The sequence below is a fragment of the Hyla sarda genome, chromosome 9, assembly GCF_029499605.1.
Source record: "Hyla sarda isolate aHylSar1 chromosome 9, aHylSar1.hap1, whole genome shotgun sequence".
NCBI lineage: Eukaryota > Metazoa > Chordata > Amphibia > Anura > Hylidae > Hyla > Hyla sarda.
Window position 1 is genome coordinate 41,673,695 of NC_079197.1, and position 25,605 is coordinate 41,699,299.

At 40.5% G+C, this 25,605-nt stretch overlaps 1 protein-coding gene across 3 annotated transcripts in view; it reads left to right on the forward strand.

Moving 5' to 3' along the window:
* Positions 1-25,605, forward strand: part of LOC130290603 (rho GTPase-activating protein 20-like) — a 231,051-nt gene that overhangs the window by 124,718 nt on the left and 80,728 nt on the right. Inside the window, exon 1 of one of the 3 annotated variants that reach the window (XM_056538446.1) lies at positions 462-731. The exons of the other annotated variants lie outside the window; for them this stretch is intronic. Coding sequence (XP_056394421.1) covers positions 663-731 — 69 coding nt within the window. The 5' untranslated portion in view covers positions 462-662. Of the gene's footprint in view, positions 1-461; positions 732-25,605 lie in introns of those variants that run through there. 3 annotated transcript variants of the gene reach the window in all.

Here is a 25,605-nt window from a genome sequence, read left to right on the forward strand (position 1 = left end):
AGATCGAATTTTGCTTACATAGTAGGTAGATTTATTTTTAGGAACAAGAAAGATATGAATGGACAGACAGATAAATAGAAATAGATAATTTTTTATGGAACTAAATGTATAAAATGTTGCCTACAAGATAGATAGATAGATATAGGCACATTGAATTTTGCCTATGAGATATAGTGTATAGCACAATTGGATTAATCAGATAAAAACACAAAATACATTGTGCAGTCATATAATACATCATTTTAAACTCAGTGCTGCCATGTGAACAGTTTTAGCTCTGCTATATCTCTCCATTTGACATGTAGCTGGTGAAGCCCTGCTCTGTATTCCAGTAAGTGTTTCTCTCATATTCAGATACATTGCTTTTCTGTGCCCAGCTGGCTGAGCCCTGGTATGTCTTCCAGGCTGAGATGTGAGGCAGGACAAGTTCTGCCTCCTATATGAATGTCCTTATTTAGTCAGCCTGTGAGGTGGAGCAGCTCTCTGCATTCTCAGCTCAGGGGAGAACAGTCAGATATCAGCCCATGTTAACTCTGTGTGTCCTCACTGTAGGCTGACAGACATGACTATGAGGATTTAACCCACAGAATCACTATTCCCAAGTAGCCAGAGACTGTGACGAGGATGGCAGAATAATGAGTGTGCCTGGATGAAGGATCAGGATGAGAATGACCCCTCAGCAGAAAGTGCCTAGCAAGGACCTGGGGTCGTGGCTACAGGAAGGAGGGAAGGTAGGTATTGTCATTCCTACTCCTTTATCAGGTGGCAATGATGCGGACTGTATGGAAACCCTTCTGCAAACTGATGTCCTATCACAAACTCCTAATCTTTGTCATAAATGTGTCTTGGACCTTCAGATTGGAAACAGTTCAAATGAATAAATAATTAGCATCTTGTTGTCTATGGAAATTGTTGAAGGGTAAACTGGGATGAGTATTATGCACCTGTCATATGAGTCTGAAACAAATATATCAGTAAATAGCAAGCATCATGTATATTCAGATTACAAAACAAGTGTTTTCTATATTTTCTCAAAAAGTAGCCTAATCCTGTCCCATTTCCCCTTCTGGTTATGTCCCTAAATTCAGATTTATGAAATGTGTTTTCATTGTTGTGGATACTGACATTTCACAACAGAGATGGAAATTCCGTAACTAATATCACTTTATACATCAGTGTACCAGTGCGATTGGTTCCATATGTTGTTACAGGTTTGTGGCTTTGTCATAAATTCTAGATTCCCCATAGACACTAAATGCAATCTATGGCATCATCACAATATAAGGGCTACATTGAATCTATCATTCCAGGCAATAGATATTTTAAGACATGCTGTTGTTCCACAACTCTGTACATTGAGTCTCTGGGTGCATTGTATACATTAAAATGTGTATATATTCCTTTCATCTGACTTGTCTTTATGATCCCTTTGCTGGGAGCTCAGATGTTTAGACCCTCCACCGGTCACTGGAGCATATAGGATGTCATGCAATTCATGTCCATTTGGTTCTTTTTGGCGTTGATTGAGTTGATTGAGAGATCCTGATTGGCTATTTTACCCAAGAAGCTGGAAATTGGGATTTCTGCACCAACATATACCATAAGGCTAGTGTTATACATTACCATAAGGATGTGGAGAGCAGTAGAATTGTAGTCATGTGTAGGAGAGAAAGTTGCAATTAAATTAAAATATCTGTGTTCATGTTGAATTACTTAAATTTACATGTTTAAAATGTTTCATTCGGAATATATTACATGGAGCTATGATAGTGATAAGAACCCAGACAGAACTCAGGTATTGTTTTTTGTCAAGAGTATTTCTTTAAAGGGGTATTCCAGGCAAAAACTTTTTTATAATATATCAACTGGCTCCGGAAAGTTAAACAGATTTGTAAATTACTTCCATTAAAAAATCTTAATCCTTCCAATAGTTATTCGCTTCTGAAGTTTTCTGTCTAACTGCTCATTGATGATGTCACGTCCCGGGAGCTGTGCATGATGGGAAAATATCCCCATAGGAACTGCACAGCTCCCGGGACGTGAGTCACCAAAGAGCAGTTAGACAGAAAACAACAACTCAACTTCAGAAGCTAATAACTATTGGAAGGATTAAGATTTTTTTAATCGAAGTAATTTACAAATCTGTTTAACTTACCGGAGCCAGTTGATATATAAAAAAAAGTTTTGGCCTTGAATACCCCTTTAAGAACAGGACAAATTTCTTTTAGATGTAGTATAATGATAAATAGATTTGGAATTTTATAAATTTTTATTTTTTAACTGTTTGGATATCGATATTTATAAAAAAAAAAAAATGATATATATATTTAACTTAAAATGACCCATTGCTTGAAGTTTTTATGTTAGTAAAAAAGATATTTTACCTATTATAGTGCTTACCTTGAGTTTAAAAAGCTGCTTTAAAGGGGTATTCCAGGAATTTTTTTTATTTGACGATGCTACAGGGGCTGTAAAGTTATTGTAGTTCATAATATAGTGTCTGTAACTGTGTGTGATGGTTTTCTCACAATTCTTATGTGATTTTTACCCCAATATTAATTTTTAACAGCATACAAAATGACTGTTGTCTCAGATTTTTCCCAGCTTGCAATGCGGCCGAGACCTGACTCACTAGTCAGCTGATGACAGGGAGCCTGTCTGCTTCAATGGGTGGAGCGGTTGCTTGGTGGGAGAGAGATCAATCTGCAACTAATGCAACAGCTATAGGCACCCTGATTGGAAACCGCAGGTCTTTTGAATGGATGCAGCTCATTTATGTTTCAATGGGTTGGGTGACTGATGTGTGGGAGGGAGGAAAATGGAATTTTGGGATTTGTAGTAAAAAAAAAAAAAAGTCAAACAGGAAATACCAGTTCACAAAAAGCTAGCCACAGTATTTTGGTAATCTCACAACATAGCCATTTAGCCCCAAGACAAGCACAGATCCTTCCGAAGCATGTCCATTACTGTCTGTTAGTTACGTACTACAATCACCTTATGGTGGATAACACCTCTAAGTTTCAAGCTACACTTTTCATTTCTTTATTTTTAGCTCCAGTTTTTAGCCTTCTCCTAGTTTTAGACTTTCCCCTATGTGGGCATGTAAGGTGAAGAAATCCTAGTATGTTTCACAATGTTCTATTGTTATATTTGTGCTGTACTGGCCTAGTGCCATATTTTTTGTGTGCCATGTGTATGTACAGTATTGTTGAGTTATCTTAAGAGACACATAGGAGATAACTATTGTGCACTTTGGACAGATGGTTAGCAGAATGCCAGAATTGTTAGCCTAGGTGAGATGATGGACAAGTCCTTCTATATGCTGTATTCCATACCCAGGATTGCCTTGTGCCAATCTAAGGGGGGACAATATAGTGTGCATTCAGCCACATGGTGTGTTGTGTGTATTTGTAGAAGGGTGCACATGAGTGACCAACAGTGTCCAGTGCATTTGAGGCACGTAAAAGAGGTGAAAGGATGACAGTAGGACTAAGTCTCGCAGTTGGAAAGTTCTGCAGTTGGAAAGACCTGCTTAAGGTAGGAGCACAGAGGACACAGAGAACAGTTGACATAGTCACATTGGCAGCTCTATTTGAGGCCTGGGGGAGACCATTGTAAGACTATCTTTTGTATGAAAGCAGCCTCCTTTTAACTTTCTGAAGCTTTCAACTGGCTCCAGAAAGTTAAACCGATTTGTAAACTACTTCTATTAAACAATCTTAATCCTTCCAATAATTATTGGCTGCTGAAATTGAGTTGTTCTTTTCTGTCTGGCAACAGTGCTCTCTGCTGACATCTCTGCTTGTCTCGGGAACTGCACAGAGTAGAAGAGGTTTGCTATGGGGATTTACTTCTACTCTGGACAGTTCCTGAGACAGGTGTCATCAGAGAGCACTTAGACAGTAAAGAACAACTCATCTTCAGCAGCTCATAAGTACTGAAAGGATTAAGATTTTTTAATAGAAGTAATTTACAAATCTGTTTTAACTTTCTGGTGTCAATTGATATATAAAAAAAAATTTTTTTCCTGGAAAATTCCTTTAAGGGCTTGAATACCCCCGACACACACACACACACACACACACACACACACACACACACACACACACACACACATACTGCTCAGCCATATACACCATCCTCTCCATTTTTGCTGCTGTTTCTAATACTAAGAGAAAATGGCAAGCAGTCAGAGCCATGTGCTGTTGGATCTATATCAGAAGCAGCAGGACAGCCTGCTATGTGAAGGATGTACACCAATTCAACAGTAGAAAATGGTAGGACATTTTTGTATTAAAGTAGCAAATGAACAACGCAGAAATGTAAATGTAAAAATATTTATAGCCTTGAAGTTTATCTTCACTGTCCTCTCTGCCTTTACTATAGGCTGACATTTTCTGCTAATGTTCACCCTATGCTATGCACAATGAGGGCAGGGGCAGCAATCATATTATCACAGACAGAATTACAAGGAAAGCGAACACTGGTATCTGTGTTCTGCTTTATAACACAGGATCACATCGTAGAAATACACAATGGACATAGATCATTTCATACACAATAGACACAGATCACTTCCTCCCCCTTCCTGCCCATTGATGTCTGCACATATCTGTGAGAATGTTATCACCCCTATTCCACAGACATCAATAGGTAATTTTCCAACCTACCTTATGTGCAGGTGACAGTTGAAAAGCAAATCTCTAAAAATGGTGCTCACAGCTGCAGCACTGGCATTATGACAGATTATATATATATATATATATATATATATATATATATATATAAATATATATATATAATGTGTGTGTGTATTTTAATTTAGTTTTTATTTGTACAGAAAGAATTGTACCTTCTACACGTTTCACTTACAACTACAGCATTTCCTTCATAACCAAGCTTTCCCTTAGCACAGACAGATTTTATAGTAGTCTAAAATTGGAGCCACATCCCTGTCTATAGATGCAGCCATAGTCATTGTGAATTTAAACCCCACCAACCCTGTAGTAAAACACAAAAAAAAAAAGAATTTAGATCAAATGAGACCTGTGAGCTTCATAACATTTCATTGTTCAATGAATTCCAAAAAGTTTTGGTTTTCTGAGCAGGAAACGTAGCATTATAATATGGTCAACTACTAAAGGGGCTACTATGTAGGTATCTAAAAATCCCGTCAATGTATGACTGTCTCACCAAGAACAAATGAATGGACTGCTGAAATCCAACATGCTCAATTATTTTCTACCCATACATCTGTTGTCAGAGGAGAGTTGGGATCCTGTCGTACACATTAGATAGATGGACAATCTCTCTAAAATCAGCAGGTTGGGCCATCATATATTTAATGGATAAAGACAGCTTAACACATGACATTCAGCTGTTATCACCAGGAAAGACACATTTGTACTGTATAGAATAGGTTTTGGGGGGTTTTAATATAAATTTTATATAAAATATTCTGATTTCTATCGAATAACTTGGTAAGAGAATGTAGTCATTATAGCTTTGTTAGTCAACCATGCTTAGGTGAGGGCAAAGTAACAGTATTACTTTTCATCCCTATCTCTATAAAGTATTATGTGGGCCCCAAGGAAACTACAATTGATAATGGCCCTTCCTGCCATTCATCTACTTCCAGCTGCAGACCTGGTATTTCTGAAACTCTTCCTTCTACATCTGGACAGAGAATGTTCCAAATGATCCAAATATTCCAGATTAAAATGTTTTAAAGTTTGAAAGTATTTTGTGCACCAAACTGCCAGACCGCAACTTGAATGAAGGATGAGTTGTTATTGGTCTTGTTTCATGAGTCCTGAAGTTACATGGGATTTCTATCAATTTGATGCAGGCCATACCAGGCCTGGCAGTCTATGATTTATGAGTTACTTTCCTATAATATTAAGCATGAAAACATGCATGGTAAGAAGTATTGATGGATTCATGACTGTAAAGGTAAATGATGAAATTAATGGCCTGTTACATGTTCAAGCGCATGAATCTGAGGATCGTATAGCCTGCATAGATACTATTCTTTCTATTATGACTATACCTGGTAAAAGATGGACAAAAGGACACATTATTTTTATGGTGGGAACAGAGATTAGCCACTGTACGGATGACACTGTTTTATCAAACTACTTTCTTTTTTGTCCACTCAAAGACAATCGGGACAATCTACCTGTTTCCATAGAAATTAAAGATTTCTGCCAAAGAAAGTCTGATAAGATGATTTGAATGGTGTTCCGAGCAAAGACTTTCTCCCCCCCCCCCCCCCGTGCATATATATATATATATATATATATATATATACCTATCTATCTATCTATATATATATATATATATATATATATATATATTGTTTATGTAACACACACTTTTTTTATTCTTTAAAGACTTACAGTATCCCATTAACATTGAAAATATATGGCTGGGCATTTTTTAACATTTGCTTTACTAACATTAACTTTATAAAGCGATAAGATATTGGATGACTTGTTTGCTTTTTATTACCTAATAATAAGTATCTATAATTTACCGCAGCATGGATATAATTCATTGTTATAGACCGTAAAAACCTTGTGTGTAGATAGATCCTATAGACATCAGTAGAGTGGAGCAACATACGATGTCTGTAACCGTAGAAACTTGTAGGTGCTATTATACATTTTTTAGACAAATTGCAAAGTTGCTTATAATTGTAATTATTTTAGTTTTTATTGCTTAACTTATTTTTATTATACTTATACTACTTAAATATTAGATAGCATTGTTTATATACTGGGTTAGCATTAGCTGTACATGTTTTGGCTGGAAGGAGAAGCATGGTGGTCTAATTGCGGTGGTCTAATCAAAGAGTCCATTGGAATAACAGAGACCGCTAAGTGTTGTACTCAGTTATTTTAATCCTATACAGTGCCTTGCAAAAGTATTCACCCCCCTTTTTTTCATATTTTGGTGCCTCTCAACCTGGAATTAACATGGATTGTTTGAGGAATTTGATCATTTAATTTACAGAACATACCCACAACTTTGAAAATGTTTTTTTTTTTTTTTTTTTTTTGTGTGAAGCAAACCACAAATGGGACAAAATAACAGAAAAAGTCAATGTGCATAACTATTCACCCTCACCCCTAAAGTCAATACTTTGTAGTATTGCGGCAATCACAGCTCCAATTTGCTTTGGAGTAGTCTCTAAGAGCTGCCACATCTTACCATTTGGATTTTTGCCCATTCCTCCTTGCAAAACTGCTCCAGCTCCTTCAAGTTGGATGGTTTGCGATTGTGAACACAATCTTTAAGTCTGACCACAGATTTTCCATTGGATTGAGATCAAAGCTTTGACTAGGCCATTCCAACACATTTACATGTTTCCCCTTAAACCACTCAAGTGTTGCTTTAGCAGTGTGTTTGGGGTCATTGTCCTGCTGGAAGGTGAACCTCTGTCCTAGCCTCAAATCATGCACATAGTGGTACAGGCTTTGCTCAAAAATATAGAAAAATAGAGTACTCAGTCCTCAGCTACACCACTCAAAAGAAAGTGTATGGTGGATGGATGGCTCAGATGGAAAGAAAGGTACTTCCAGACCAAATAGTTATATAATATATTTAATATAAGATAATAAAATCCTAAAAAGTCACAGCCGTAGGGCCCTACGGCTGTGAATGTGAGTACAATTAATACAAATATAGTTCTATCACAAATAAGCCCTGGAGAGTAAATATTCACATTCAGTGAACCATATAAATATATGATGTTCCGTTCAGAAAAATATAGCAGCGAATGAACAACAATAAAAATGTTGATTAATGTATCCCTGTAAAGAAAAAATGTAACGACAGTGGGATACAGCAACGATATGTATCAACAATAAAGCAACAATAGCAGCCCTGTAAAAAAGGTGTAACAATGGTAAACTGACAATGTATTGACAGTATGGTGCTTGAGATGGAATATCTGGAAATTGTCCTATAGAGTGTCCTGCAAATTAAGAAAATAAAAAAGAAACCAATCTTGTGTTTCAAAGTCAATCCTGCAAAGATGGTTCAATACTGATCGTTTGGAGAAGTTCTATACCGGAAAATTAAATCACACACCCCGCATAGAGATTAGGGGTCCGGCTGATGTGACCTGCTGTACCAAGGATAAACGACACAGGAACCGAAGTGCCACTCACCCACTCCGCGCTGGTCGTGCTGTTTACAATTGGACCTAGTGAGTCTGTTATGCCTCATATTCAGCACAGATGGTGACACATGTCCATCCCATTATCCCTTTAATCTCCTTCCTGTGGGTAGCATGATATTTTGTTAGGTGGATAGGGTGCTGTATTTTATCAAGTATATTTGGTATTTTTTGAATGCTTCAATAAAGCATTATTACATTTTGACTATATACCTGTGATAAGTGTTTTATTTTCTATTTGGGGTATCATAATTGTTGCACTGCCTTAGCAGGCCAAAATAATATGCACATAGAGTTATAGTGTGATATTAGCAAATATTTACTCATTATAGAAACATAGGTATATAGATCGGGAGATTTTCTTGCCATACGCGCACTGTGCATTATGAAAACAAATATATAAACCGAGTCTCGCATGTCAGAAGTTTTCTATAACTGCAGGTACAATGGCCCCTGGCGAATGCTTCTTTGTTCAAAAGAATTAAATAGAACTTGATGAGTTTTCTTGAGAAATTTGCCTCCAGTTGTGTAATCAGAAAATTGATAAATAAGCTTATGGGCGAAGTGCCACCGAACTGCCGACGTAATAAAGAGAGTAACGTTTCCAAGTATTGTCCGGAATGCTGGGTTTCCAACTAGGGTTCTACAAGGTGATGCTCATAAGTGGTAAGGAATCAGCAGCATGTTCTAATGAAGTCCAGATGCTGGGAGCTTTGTTTATTCAACAGATAACTCTCTGTGCCAAGCTGCTAACAATTGTATTACATTACGGTAAACACTATCCCTGCGATAAGAAAGACAAAACCACAGCCAACATGATTTAAACCGTTAACAGCAACCGCAATCCTCCAAAACTGACTGCAGCATTTGTGCTATTATGTGGTTAGGACTCAGAATCTGAGGTTCACAGATAACAGACCCCCAGAAACCAGTCACTGCAGGCAGAAGAACTTGTGCATAAGGTGCTTTTCAGGGCTTTTAAATTGCAATTCACCACAGACAGACTGGGTTGTCTCATCAGAGACAATACTTTTACTTTACACCACAGCCAAATGGCTTTTTTTTAGTTTGGGGATCTTGTTGTTAGTTGTTACAATAAAAAAAAAACTGGTGAAAAAAAAAAGAATAAAAAATGTAATGTACATAATTAATATCAAATTAATACAAAAAAGATTAAAAACTCTTTAGAAATTATTATATTCTGAAGTACATCAGAGGTAAAGCTTGAGGGGGGACCTACCCAGAATAATATAGCAATATCAATTGATAATATTACAGTGCAATGGCAAATATAGAACCAAAGCCCAAAAATATAAACAACCATTTTGTATACTGTGCCAAATGTAAGATACACAGTGTATAAAGAGCAAGTGTAAAGACCTCAATCTTTGTATATTGTAAATAAACAGTATAAGGGCTCCTTCACATCTGCGTTGGAGCTCTGCTCAGTGAAGAGTGGAGCAGGGGTCGATGTTACTGCAGGTCAGTTTTTGCTTAACTTCTGCAAAACAACACCAGATGGAAACCTAATGGACACCATTCAAAGTAAATTGGACCCATTAGGACCCTTCAATTTCTGTAATGCAATGGACCTTTCAGCTCTGTCGTTTGTCCCTGGAACGGACTCTCTGATGCAGAGGTGAACTTAACCTAATAAGGGGGAAAGGTAGCAATACAAGAAAGGACTGTAATGTGATGGTACAACACACAGGTAAGCACTCTCTGGTTGAGAAACCTACAAAGGAACTGCCTAAAGTATCAGTGGCACAGTAAAAAGGTCACAGAGGAGCAAAATATATTAAAAAGCAGTCATAAGATTTCACATACTTACATCTTACATCACCTCTACATGAACACTCCAACGCACATTTCAGAAGCAAAAATTTCACCAGGGGGTCTTATAGGCAACCAGACATTCAAATAAATTGCTTTACATGTAATAATCACACTAGCATATAGTAGACACCTTCCCCACTTTTAGAGACATATACAACCTCTAATTGGGCATATGAAAAGGAATGGTGGCACTGTGTGCTTGGACACACAATAGAAAAATCAGAGCAGAAGAAAAAAATAAATAAATAGGAGCAGGTCCAACATCCCAACAAGGAAATTCCTAGTAACCTCAGGATCACCAGAACATTGCGGTGCAGTTACATTTAATGCACTTTATTGCAACACTTTCCCTGAAGGCTGCGTGCAAGGTAGTACTCCTTCTCAGTGTATATATAAGGAGGCAAATTATTCAGTAATTGTTTGTTAGTAAAATATATTGATGTCTAGCTCTATGTAAGCAGAATAAAATGTGACTATAGGCAAAATGGGAGCAGATTAATGATTATTTGCTGTGGGCTACTGCTGTAATTTTGTTTTGCAATCAGTTTCATTATGGAAAACTTAAATGGGCACTGTCAGATTCAGAAAGTTTTTATATGTTGTACATCTTGGCAAAATATTAACCTTTCTATTATACTTCATAAGAAAATGTATTTTCTTTTTATAGAAATGATGCAGCACAGGCATGGATAAAGTCCAGTAAGTGAGGGTGGGCTAGTACTCTCAGACAGGAGGGATCACAGAGGAGTACTATCAAACAGGAGAGAGAACAGTGGAGTACTATCAGACAGGAGGCATCACAGAGGAGTACTATCAGACAGGAGAGAGCACAGAGGAGTGCTATCAGACAGGAGAGAGCACAGAGGAGTGCTATCAGACAGGAGAGAGCACAGAGGAGTACTATCAGACAGGAGAGAGCACAGAGGAGTGCTATCAGACAGGAGAGAGAACAGAGGAGTACTATCAGACAGGAGGGATCACAGAGGAGTACTATTAGACAGGATATAGCACAGAGGAGTACTATCAGACAGGATATAGCACAGAGGAGTGCTATCAGACAGGAGAGAGCACAGAGGAGTGCTATCAGACAGGAGAGAGAGCACAGGGGAGTACTATCAGACAGGAGAGAGCCAGAGGAGGGATATCAGACAGGAGAGAGCACAAAGGAGTGCTGTCAGACAGCAGAGAGCACAGAGGAGTACTATCAGACAGGAGAGAGCACAGAGGAGTACTATCAGACAGAAGAGAGCACAGAGGAGTGCTATCACACAGGAGAGAGCACAGAGGAGTACTATCAGACAGTAGAGAGCACAGAGGAGTCCTATCAGAAAGGAGAGAGCACTGAGGGGTGCTATCAGACAGGAGAGAGCACAGAGGAATATTATTAGACATGAGAGAGCACAGAGGAGTACTATCAGACAGGAGAGAGCACAGAGGTGTACTATCAGACAGGAGAGAGCACAGAGAAGTCCTATCAGACAGGAGAGAGCACAGAGGAGTACTATCAGACAGGAGAGAGCACAGAGAAGTGCTATAAGACAGGAGAGAGTACAGAGAAGTACTATCAGGCTGGAAAGAGCACAGAGGAGTACTATTTGACAGGAGAAAGCATAGAGGAGTCCTATCGGATAGGAGAGAGCACAGAGGAGTACTATCAGGCAGGAGAGAGCACAAAGGAGTGCTATGCCACCCTCACTTACTGGACTTTTTCCATGCCTGTGCTTTAGCTTGGACAAAGCCATAATTTTATAAGCCATGATTTCTATAAAAAGGAAATAAAATTTTCTTATGAAGTATATTAGAAAAGTTAATGTTTTGCCAAGATGTACAACTTATAAAAAGTTTTTGCATCTGACAGGGCCCATTTAAAGAAGCACTCTGGGGGTTTCTTTTTTTTTTTTTTTGCTGATATATTGCAGCATATGTTATCATTGGAGAATATGTGAATGCCTTAGGATTACCTGTTTTAGCTGATGGGGCAGACATGGGTTTTCATCTTCATTTTTAACATTAATGTGCTCTATGGAAGTCTTTGGGAAAATTGGTGACTTTGCCCTCAATATTATTTTTACAGACACGTAAATAAGTGATATGTTACTTATTTGTGCAGCTGTAAAAAAATGCATCTGTATGTGTATATAGTGAGGAAAACCAGCAGTACATAGGTAGAGGCGCACTTTGCCATGGACTGTGTTTCCATTCATCTTTTCATGCGTTACTAGCCTAAGTCACATTTCAGCTGCTATAAAATTTGTTTTTTCTTGTGTGTTTTTTTTTAAGTCTCAATCTGGCATCCAGAAAGCAGCATCAGGGAGTCCTCCTTTTTGTATTATTCTTGGCTGACAAGACTAATGTGAGATTACATACACTATGATGATAGGAGGTATGATACGGTTTTACAAACAGTGATCCTGGCTCTCATAGAACACATCATTTTTCTATTCCATTATGTACTGTAGTATAAAGACTTTTGTCAAAGTTTTTTTTACAATGTTTTTAATGTGCCTATAAAGTGCAATTCACTATTTGAAATTCTAATTTTATTCTAAGCACAGCAGTGATGTGAAAGTCAGTGACCTCATCACTCAAGGGAGAGAAAGACGTGAATATAGAGTTGTTTGTAGAGTAAACTGCAATTCTAATGTATTCTTGATCTTCTACTACACCTCATAGAAATACAACCATGACTGGCCATGAATGCTTTCCCATGACCCCCAGCCACAGGATAGTCACACTTGGGTAGTGCTCTTGAGCTCCCAGGCCAGACTTAGCACTGCCCAGCTCTTTATTATGCATATGATGTTGTGCCTGGTAGTAAGGTAGTAATGTGACGGTGCTCTGGCCTAATTGGCTGACCATGGCTCACAGAGCAGGGGAATAGGCATAGAGGATTATGGGGATTGTAGGAGTCAGCAAGTGCTTGTGCAGCAAAAGCAGAAAGCCATGCCGATCTGAACCAGAACATGGGTCTTCTGTGCACTTTCAAGCTGCAGATCAAGATAAGAAGGCAACAAATGGTATAGTAAGCATGAATTACTGTCTTATTTTATTTTTTACTCTCTGGCCATTGAGAAACCCTGTAATTCCTCACCAAATACAGTTCAGTTTAGCCAGGAACCAAGTGCCATGATGAGTTGGCACAGAGCCATGGCTTAGGTGGAAAATAGTGGGTCATTACACAGACCTCCCAAGACAGCAGAACAGCACATGACAAGAAATTCAGTATTCAAGTCCATAGTAAAGAAAAAATGCTGCACTCACCAGTAGACATGTTCAGCTTCTTAATTAACGTATAGAATGTACAGCGGGACAATAGGACAGAATCATAGCGGGGTTGTACTGGATCGTCGAGCACGCTTTCGTGCCACTGGCACTTCATCAAGCCTAGGTACTAAGATGTGAAATCCAGGACTGTCCCACTGAATCCAAAACAGATTGGAGATATGCATTGTGTATATGAGTTTTAATAATGTGTGGGGTGGAATAGGAGTAAGGTTGGAGACTCAAGAAAATTATCTATCCAGTGTTGATCATAAAAAAACAATGGACAATAAGGAACAGACTCTGCTGTATATACAGTCATGGTCGTAAATGTTGGCACCCCTGACATTTTTCAAGAAAATGAAGTATTTATCACAGAAAAGGATTGCAGTAACACATGTTTTGCTATACATGTGTTTATTCCCTTTTGTGTGTATTGGAACTAAACCAAAAAAGGGAGGAAAAAAAGCAAATTGGACATAATGTCACATCAAACTCCAAAAATGGTCTGGACAAAATTATTGGCACCCTTTCAAAATTGTGGAAAAATATGATTGTTTCAAGCATGTGATGCTCCTTTAAAATCACCTGGGGCAAATGACAGGTAATCTAAGGCAATATAAGAATCACACTTGAAAGCAGAAAAAAGGAGAGAATTTCACTTAGTCTTTGCATTGTGTGCCTGTGTGTGCCACACTAAATATGGACAACAGAAAGAGGAGAAGAGAACTGTCTGAGGACTTGAGAACCAAAATTGTGGAAAAATATCAACAATCTCAAGGTTACACGTCCATCTCCAGAGATCTAGATTTGCCTTTGTCCACAGTGCGCAACATTATCAAGAAGTTTGCAACCCATGAAACTGTAACTAATCTCCCCGGGCATGGACGGAAGAGAATAATTTATGAAAGGTGTCAACGCAGGATAGTCCGGATAAGCAGCCCCAAACAAGTTCCAAAGACATTGAAGCTGTCCTGCAGGCTCAGGGAGTATCAGTGTCAGCGCAAACTATCCGTCGACATTTAAATGAAATGAAACACTATGGCAGGAGACCCAGGAGGACCCCACTACTGACACAGAGACATAGAAAAGCAAGACTACATTTTGCCAAAATGAACTAGTGTAAGCCAAAATCCTTCTGGGAAAATGTCTTGTGGACAGATGAGACCAAGATAGAGCTTTTTGGTAAAGCACATTATTCTACTGTATACCAAAAAATGGAATGAGGCATTACGAAGAAAAGGGGGTTGTTTTGCTGCCTCTGGCACTGGGTGCCTTGAATGTGTGCAAGGCATGATGAAATCTGAAGATTACCAATGGATTTTGGGTCGCACTGTACAGCCCAGTATCAGAAAGCTGGGCTTCCAGCAGGACAATGACCCCAAACATACATCAAAATGCACCCAGAAATTGATTGCAACATAGAGCTGGAGAGTTCTGAAGTGGAAAGCAATGAGTCTAGCTCTAAATCCCATAGAACACCTGTGGAGAAATCTTAAAATTGCTGTTTGAAAAAGGCGCCCTTCTAATAAGAGAGACCTGGGGCAGTTTACAAACGAAGGGTGGTCCAACATTCCGGCTGAGAGGTGTAAGAAGCTTATTGATGGTTATAGGAAGCGACTGATTTCAGTTATTTTTTCCAAAGGGTGTGCAACCAAACATTAAGTTAAGGGTGCTAATCATTTTGTCCAGCCCATTTTTGGAGTTTGGTGCGACATTATGTACAATTTGCTTTTTTTCCTCCCTTTTTTTGGTTTAGTTCCAATACACACAAAGGGAATAAACATGTGTATAGCAAAACATGTGTTACTGCAATCCTTTTCTGTGAGAAATACCGTATTTATCGGCGTATAACACGCACTTTTTAGGCTAAAATTTTTAGCCTAAAGTCTGTGTGCGTGTTATACGCCGATACACCCCCAGGAAAGGCAGGGGGAGAGAGGCCGTCGCTGCCCGCTTCTCTCCCCCTGCCTTTCCTGGGATCTAGAGCGCTGCTGTCGGCCCTTCTCTCCCCCTGGCTATCGGCGCCGCTGCCCGTTCAGTCCCCCTGACTATGGGTGCCGGCACCCCATTGTCCCATCGCCCCGGCGCCGATAGCCAGGGGGAGAGAAGGGGCAGCGGCACCCATTGCCGGCGCCGCTGCCCCGTTGCCTCCCCCCATCCCCGGTGGCATAATTACCTGAGTCGGGTCCGCGCTGCTGTAGGCCTCCGGCGTGCGTCCCCGGCGTCGTTGCTGTCCTCCTGAATACTATGAAAGACATTTGCTTCTAATAAAAACAAAACCTTTAGCTTTCCCAAAGGTCATATTTTTCTATTTAAGAGGCCTCCACTTAGCTTTATTAAGAACAGATAAATGTAAGAAATAAGAAATAATTTAACTGATTTTAAACAGGATAGCAATTCAGAGAATTAATTATTTTTACTTGTTATTTTTTTCTGTTATTTATACAACTGATCTATCTAAAAATCGTGCTTAGAGCTAAAACAAACTGTTAAGAAATGAATGAGTGTTGTATTGTGCTCAAGTAAGATTGCATAACATTGTCTGGTATCATGTAAAAATGTCCCCAAAGGCAGAAGTGGTTAAAAGAATGACATTCATGTGCAAGGCTGCTGGATATAGGAAGCAGATGTTCTCATCAGGAAGCTGTGTGGTGGCATATGTGTGTGTGTGTGTGTGTGTGTGTGTGTATTGTGTGTTTATGCATGTGTACTGCATGTGTCAGGAAGCATGGGTATATTGGTATGTATGTGCATGTCTATGTATATGAGCACAAGGACATTGAAGATAATTCATTTGACATGCTATACTATGCAACAGGTCTACAACCTCTACATTTTTTTTACTTCAAAGCAAATACACAGATCGCAGATATTAAACAACTGAGTGAATGGCAAAGAAAAAACAATATGGAATCATCAACAGAAAAGTCTGACTCAAGCAAGTGCAGTGATGAGACTTCACCCCCTCTGTTTCTGCAAAGTCAGAGGGATCATGGGAAATCTAGGCTGCATTACCATAACAACATCACAGGGGAAAAATGCATTCCACATAAACTAAAATAGGTATACAAAAGGAATATACAAGAGCTTTTGATTCATTATTTAATCATTGCCTATGCTACACTGTAAAAAAAATAAAATAAAAAAGTCCAGGAGTATAATGTTATCATGTTATGTGTAGTGTAAATGTCAAGTTTAGGTTTGTTACATATATAAATGCCCAAATGACACCAGACATAAGCTCCAGCTCCAGCACCATTTCCTTGGCATTTCAGCAGATTGGTGGTTTATTACTGAATATCACTTTCCTTGAAGCCTCCACAATGCTTGGTTGCTTCTTTTTACCCCTTTTGTAATTTTGTTTTGTTTTATTTAGATGTTGGTGTTTAGTTTCATTAGCTTTTTCTATATGTAACAAACACTGGTCCAGATTTACTTATTCTGGCTAACAAAAAGTACAAACTAAGACTAGACAGTCTAAAAATGTGCTAGATTCATCTCAATGGGTCAGACTGATATGTATGTTATTGCATCTTTATACTATATACTATATAGTCTAAGTTTAGAATACCTATTAGTTGGCTTACTTTAGCTTCAAATGTTATGCCATAGTTATGGTGCATAAATTGCAAATTGAGCCAGAATTCTGGGATAGTTGCAAAAGCAAATCTGCCCAATAGGCTCCTGTTTTAACCCAATGTTTTTATTTGTTGCTCATTTGTTTAACATTTTCAGTATTTATGGTATATTGCTCTGTTCTATACTTTGATATGTTTTCTTTTTATAATCTTCTGATTTGGATTATTCTCATACCTGATTTTACACACAGCATGGTGGGAACAACCAACATCTTTTGCCACAATCTGTGTGTGATGTCGGGGTGTGAGGTGCAGGGTAGATGCAGGGCAGGTATTATGGCCCATGGGGCAGATATTATTAACCCCTTCTTGTCGTGACGCCAGGGCATGGTTTAGCCATAACCACCCGAAGGTAATATCGGTGATCCTGGGTTAGGCAGGGGCAATGAGACTAAGTATATGCGCTAGTGCAATGAACAGACTTGTCAGATTCTGAGACTAAGTCCATGTGCAAGCGCTGTAACAGAGCTTTGTGTCCAGTGTGAATAAAGTTCACGTGCATGCGCGAGAAGGAGCGAGATTACAGTGTGATCATGTGATCTCAAGAGGACCGGAACCTCGGCGCAGGATGATTTAAGAACGATGAGGTAGGAGATTACGACATGACTGGGAGAAATCCCATTGTAACAATGTCAAGGATTGGATTAGAAGCAAAATAGCTTGGGATAGGTGAACTATCCTGTCACTGAATGATGACAACATGAACATAGGATATATGAGGATGGGCAGACCACAAGGAGAGGTGTTTGCCTATTGCTCCTCCTAAAGCACCGAAACTAGTAGAGGGAGGCAAATCTTATTGTTTTTAAACATTGTCCATTGCCATGGTATTCCAGCAATAAAGGAAAACTGTAGGTCCCTATACATTTTACTGTTGGGTCATCCCAATCATTTGTTACATCTGGAACCTATGGCATTATGGTTTTAACAACTGTTTGTCACTTGTAACACAATTTTATATTAAAGACAATAAAAGTTAAATTTTAGGGGAGTTTTCCCATCTAGGGATCTTGTGCCCTGGGCCATGTGCCCTGGGTTTTTGGTGTAATTACTCCAATGCTGTACACAGACACTGGAACAACTTGACTTCACTGGACCTCAGCAGGAAAGAGAAAGATTGCAGCCCCTCTCCTGGTTATAAAGGGGGGTTATGCAAGGAGCCCATAGGTCACTTGAGGAGTCACCTGGTCACTGGAGCCTCCTGGGTAACAATCATGTGATCAAAACATTAAAGAAATAGTACACTTTTATAATACAAACATATATACATTATGGAGATACTATAAGGGGGGGCCCTGGGAACATACAGGGACTCTGCCTAAAAGGGCAGGAGGACAGTACGGGACCACATCACCCCATACTGGGACACCACAGGTGTTTGAATTCTTACTGTAAGCACTTTTCCTTTTAACTGCAGACAAATTAGCATTCTTAGACTTTTGCCAATACTTGTTTTAAAAGTTCAAATTAAAAAGTGATTCCATATTTTTTTCTCTATTTTATCTGGAAAACCCTATGCCAATGCATATAATAATTTATTTCATGTCTATAAGGTGTATTTCATGAAGCCATTAAATATTGTTTTGTTGTGTATCCCTGTTTTGTTTATTTGCTGCATAGTGAAAAAACTGGGTGAACATATTGAAGGCCTGAGCATGCGAAAGGTATCTCTGATTAGCTGATAATGCCTCAACAGAAAGTCACACTGGCTCCAAAAACTGTCAGTAAGTCCTCTGTGCTGTCGGATGGCAGCCTCAATGGACTGCATAGGACTTTATCAGCCTCTTAAACCCACCTCTGTGCTGTCTCCTGATTGACCTGAGAGCTGTATGTCACATAAATGCAGGCAATGATTGGATAACTTGGGGTGATGTGATCTTGCTGGTAGCTACTCGGCAAAGCCGCCGTCATTCCAAAGTTCTGAGCGAGACCAGGTTCACCTAGCTTGGTTTGCTCATCTCTAAAGGCTAATGTAAATTGAGAGGCAAGGTATGAAGTGTATGTATTGCTGCTTAGTGAGTATATAGGAATATGTTCTATATGTACTTTACTTGGTGCCCTATGCTATTGGTCTATATGTATGTAGGTTCCAGCATAACATCAAAATGGCTGTTACTTATATGTCAACTAAAACTATAGTAGAGTTAAATTAGCCCTAACCCTTTCTCATTTGCCCTAGTGGAGTTTTTTCTCTTAAATCCTATGCAAGTCTATGGTACTTATGGTACATCTCTTGATCGCATTGCTCTTGGGCTGCAGACATTTCCCAGAACTTTTAAACCCCCACTAACCATCCATCAGGCAGGTGCAGATAAATGTGGAGCATACTTAGACTGCCTGTTCTAAAGGTCCCCATACACATCCATACACTGACAAAAAAAAAATTGTATTTAGTTTTTTTCAACATTGTACATAAGCATGGAACAAACTTTAGTTATGAAACTAAAGTCGCTGACAGATAATACCATTCTATTTTCGTGTCAGTGATTATTTATGCAGATAATTCAATTGGTTGGAAAGACAAAGCAGACTGAACAGTCGGTCATGCATTAAGACAGGTTACTTATGGAGGGTTTACTTTTAAAGAGCACAAACACAGCATTCAACTAGAGATGACTCTCATCTTTAAATGGGCACTATCATTAAAAAAAAATCTGCTATTTGTCATGTACTTTGTTTAAAAAAAATGAAGTTTTCTATGTTTTATTTGTGTTTAAAAAGCTGCCATTATGTGTCTCCCTACTTGTCCAGAGCACATTTTCCCCCATCTTTTGCACAAACTTTGGACTCCTGCTGGCCTGGCAGAAGTCCAAAGTCAGGAAATGCTAAGGGGTGTGTGTGCAGCCTTATCCAATCATAGCTCATGTCACACTGAACTGCTCTGGGCTGTGTGTCGCAGAGTGGGGGAGGAAGTTCTCCCTTGTATGGCTTCAGATGATGTCACACCTGATGGAGAACTCCCCTTCCCAGTATGTGAATCTGACTGAGACTGAGCAGGAAATACAGAGCAATATCAAGGTAGAAAACTAACAAATAATAAAAATAAAGGCAGGGGGTGGTTTATCATGATGGGGGCAGTGAACTGGGATGATTATAAAATTTAACAAGATCATGAGAAATACTCTTTAACCTGTTGGGGACGGAAGGTGTAGGGGTACGCCCTCACATCCCGGTACTTAAGGACAGAGGGCGTACCTGTACACCCTGAGTCCCATTACAAGGGTTTAAAGCGCACTCACGAGCTGAGCGCGCTTCAAACCCCATAGGTCCTGACTGCTCTCAGCAGCCAGGGCCTAGGGTTAATGCTGGGCACCGCCGATCATGCTGTTGCCCAGGATTTAACCCTTTAGACACCACAATCAAAGTTGAACCTGCGTCAAAAAATGAAAGTAAAATATCTCCACAGCTCAGCGGAGCTGAGAGGACAGCGGGAGGGTGCTCACCTGCCTCCTCGCTGTCCGATCAGTGTTCTGCTGCTCCATGCCTGGGCAGACTAGATGGGCCAAATGGTTCTTATCTGCCAACACATTCTATGTTTCTATGCCTGCTCAGCATAGAAAGTAGTAAAGTAAAATGAAACCTACATAAATTGGGTATCCTTCTAACCATATGGGCCTACAGAATAAAGATATGGTGTCATTTTTACCAAAAAGAGCGTAGAAATGGAAACCCCCAAAAGTAACAAAATGACGTGTTTTTTTAATTTCTCCCCACAAATAGTTTTTTTTCTTTTGCCACAGATTGTTATAAAATCAGTGATGTCATTACAAAGTACAACTAGTGACCCAAAAAACAAGCCCTTATTTGGATCTGTAGGTGTAAAATTGAAAGCCTTATGATTTTTAGAATAGGAGGAGGAAAAAATGAAAGTGCAAAATGAAAATTGGCCTCATCCTTAAAGAGGCACTGTCATTGCGAAAAACTTTTTATATGTTACAGAGCTAATCATATGTCTTTTTACAATATAGATCTATTTAAAAAAAAAATTCTATTTTTGCCAGAAATAAAAAATGAAAATAGCCGACACTAGGGGGTCATCTGTCTTTAAAGGAGTACTCCAGTGAAAACCTTTTTTCTTTTAAATCAACTGGTGGCAGAAAGTTTAACATATTTGTAAATTACTTCTATTAAAAAATCTTAATCCTTCCGGTACTTATTAGCTGCTGAATGCTACAGAGGAAATTCCTTTCTTTTTGGAACACTGATGCAGTGGCGTTGCTAGGGTTGGTGTCACCCGGTGCGGTAGAAAATGGTGTCACCCCATACCCCCCCCCAGCACGTTTTTAGCCTGTGACAGACACCACTGTTGTAGCGCATTGTGAGAAATTCCAGTATAATAATCCGATATAGCAGTTGCCACAGAATAGGAAAATGTTAAAGAAGTTTTCACCATTTAAATATACAGCTCCGAGAATTACTTAAAGGGGTACTCCACTGGAAAACATTTACTTTTATATCAAATGGTGCCAGAAAGTTAAACAGATTTTTAAATTACTTCTATTTAAAATCTTAATCCTTACAGTACTTATCAGCTGCTGTATGCTCCACAGGAAGTTGTGTAGTTCTTTCCAGTCTGACCACAGTGCTATTTGCTGACACCTCTGTCCATGTCAGGAACTGTCCAGAGCAGGAGAGGTTTGCTATGGGGATTTGCTCCTACTATGGACAGTTCCTGACATGGACAAAGGTGTCAGCACAGAGCACTGTGGTCAGACAGAAAATAAATTAAAAAAGAAAAGAACTTCCTGTGAATCACTTATACAGCAGCTAATAAGTACTTGAAGGATTAAGATTTTTGAATAGAAGTAATTTACAAATCTGTTTAATTTTGTAGCACCAATTGATATAAAAAAAAAATGTTTTCCAGTAGAGTACCCCTTTGAGCAGTGGTGAGGTTATGCTGGGAGTTGTAGTTTCACTCACCATAACTGTAGAACTGACAAACGACTACAGCTCTGATAGGACATAGAGAGGAGAATGTACAATGATATCAGTGACTACAAGTGACGTCTTCTCTATAGTCTTCCCTTATCAAATTCAGATGGTACATACCGCCAGGACTTGTTCCAGCTAAAACTTCTCTCTGCAGAATGTGACGCCCAGATGTCTCCTCACTATGTCAGCGCATTCTCATCCTCTATATGAAAACAAGTATTATTATAAACCTGACACTGCGCCCTCTGAATATAATACTACCACACACTGTACATTCTGAATATAATAACAACACATACTGTACACTCTGAATATAAGTCTGACACATACTGTACCCCTGAATATAATACCGCCACACTTTGTACCCTCTGAATATACTACCACACACTGTACATTCTGAATATAATACCATCACATACTGTACCCTCTGAATATAAATCTACCACATACTGTACCCCTGAATATAATACTGCCACACACTGTACCCTCTGAATATACTACCACACACTGTACATTCTGAATATAATACCATCACATACTGTACCCTCTGAATATAAATCTACCACATACTGTACCCCTGAATATAATACCGCCACACACTGTACCCTCTGAATATAATACTACCACACACTGTACATTCTGAATATAATACCATCACATACTGTACCCTCTGAATATAAATCTACCACATACTGTACCCCCGAATATACCGCCACACACTGTACCCCTGAATATAATACTACCACCCACTGTACCATCTGAATATAATACTACCACAAACTGCGCCCTCTGAATATAATGTTGCCATACAGTGCACCCTCTGAATACAATACCACAACCGCAGTAACACCCCTCAACATCCGTTAGCTGATGCTATTACCACGGGAGGGGGGTTTTGGTGGTGTTGCTAGTGGATGATGGGGGTGCTACTACTGGGGGGGTGTTGCTGGAGGATGATGAGGGTGCAACTGGCCATCCCCCCTGGCAGTATCACCCCCATCATCCATCCGCAGGATCATCCTCCCGGCAGGAGCACCGCCATCATCCACCATCAGGATCTGCTGATGGAGGTGCTACTGCTGGGGATGGGGGGGGGTGTTGCTGGTGGATGATGAGGGTGCTACTGCCACGGGGGAGCATTAGGTAGGCAGCAGTTCCCCCACTTTAGGTAGGTAGCATATTTCCCCCACATTAGGCAGCATAGATTCCCCACATTTGGTACGTGTTCCCCCACATTAGGTAGCAATTTCCCCACATTAGGTAGCACAGATTCCCCACATTAGGTTGTAGTTTCCCCACATTAGGTAGCATAGATTCCCCACATTAGGTAGCACAGATTCCCCACATTAGGTTGCAGTTTCCCCACATTAGGTAGCATAGACTCCCCACATTAGGTAGCATAGAATCCCCACATTAAGTAGCATAGACTCCGCACCTTTGGTAGTAGTTACCCCACATTAGGTCGCAGGTTCCCTTGCAGGTTCCCCACAATGGGTCAAAGTCTCCCCACATTAGATTGCTGTTTAACCCCCCCCCCCCCCCCCACAAAAAAAAAACACATACAACACAGAGAGACACACACACAAACGCACAGACAGACACACACACAGAGTCACAGTCACACACACAGTCACACACACACAGTCACACACACACAGTCACACACACACACAGTCAATAAGGCGTACTTGGCACACCAGAAGGCCTCCTACATAATTCCAATACAAGAAATGATTGTGGGCAGGGGTGTAGCGCTCCTGGGTCCCCCTGCAACACACACACAGACACACACACAGTCACATACACATACACACACACACACACACACACACACAGAGTCACACACAGTCACATACATACACACACACACAGTCACACACAGTCACATACACACACACACACACAGTCACACACAGTCACATACACACACACATACACAGAGTCACACACAGACAGTCACACACATACTGAGATTGCGACAGACAGAGAGACAGACACACACACTCACCCATCCAGCGCAGCGCTCCTTCTCTCCGGGCACCCTGCGAGTGACGTCACTGACGTCCCATGCGGTGGTGCTGATGGACTGGCGCACAGCGGCGATGAATGCCGGGGGGGGGGTGCTGTTGGACGGGCTCACAGCGCTGATGAATGACGGGCTCACAGCGCTGGTGAATGCCGGGGGGGGGGGTGGCGGGGTGAATGGTGGTTGGGGGGGGGGGGAGCGGAGGGTGCTGCTGGACGGGCTCACAGAGCTGGTGAATGCCAGAGGGGGGGGGGGTGCTGTTGGACGGGCTCACAGCGCTGGTGAATGCCGGGGGAGGTGGGGTGCTGCCGGTCGGGTACTGACGGGGGTGTCGGTGTAACTGGGGTGGGGGGTGGGGTGCTGCGGAGCGTCTTGGTGTCACCCCATTAGGTTGGTGTCACCCGGTGCGGGCCGCACCCGGGTCGCAACGCCACTGCACTGATGACATCACAAACACAGTGCTCTCTGCTGACATCTCTGTCCATTTTAGCAACCATGCATAGCAGATGTATGATGAGGGCAGCATGGTGGCTCAGTGGTTAGCACTGCTGCCTTGCAGTGCTGGGGAATTGGGTTCAAATCCTGCTAAGGACAACAATAAATAAAGCATTATTATTATTATAATAACGTCAGCAGAGAGAACTGTGGTCGTGATGTCATCAGAGAGCATTCCAAAAAGAAAATAATTTCCTCTGTAGTATTCAGCAGCTAATAAGTACAGGAAGGATTAAGATTTTTTAATAGAAGTAATTTACAAATATGTTTAACTTTCTGCCACCAGTTGATTTAAAAGAAAAAAGGTTTTCACCGGAGTACCCCTTTAACCAGACAGACTGGTCTTGATTTTGCAACATACTGGATACCATCCATAAAGCGTACCGGTATCCAGTATAGGAGATCGTTACTGTATGAGCTACAGGGTATGCGCGAGCACATACTGCCTGTGAATGAGCACAGGGAGCGAGCACACACAGGCAGTGCAGAGTAATCCCGCACTGTAAACATAGAGAGGGAGCCGGGAAACCGGGTAGCTACTGTGGAGAAACTTTGATGCCTGTGATAGCTACTGTGGGGAAACTCTGATGCCTGTGGTAGCTACTGTGGGGGAACTCTAATACCTGTGGTAGCTACTGTGGGGGAACTCTGATGCCTGTGGTAGCTACTGTGGGGGAACTCTGATGCCTGTACCTACTGTGGGGGAACTCTGATGCCTGTAGCTACTGTGGGGGAACTCTGATGCTTGTGGTAGCTACTGTTGCAGAACTCTGATGCCTGTGGTAGCTACTGTGGGGGAACTCTGATGCCTGTGGTAGCTACTGTTGGGGAACTCTGATGGTGGTAGCTGCTGTGGGGGAACTCTGATGCCTGCATCTACTGTGGAGGAACTCTGATGCCTGTGATAGCTACTGCTGTCATGCTCCCTCCCATAGACTTGCATTGAGGGGGCGGGCATGACATTATGAGGGGGCGGGGCTATGATGTCACGACACGAGCTCTCGGCACCGGCTCCAGCGTTTGGTACAGTTTGTTCCAAACGCTGAGCAGCGGAGTACCCCATTAATGTTGTGTCCCCTCAAAATAACTCAACACACAACCATTAATGTCTAAACCTTGGCAACATATGTGATTGAGTGCACCCTTAAATGTCCAAATTGGGCCCAAAGTGTCAATATTTTGTGTGGCCATTATTATTTTCCAGCATTCTCTTATGTCTCTTGTCCATT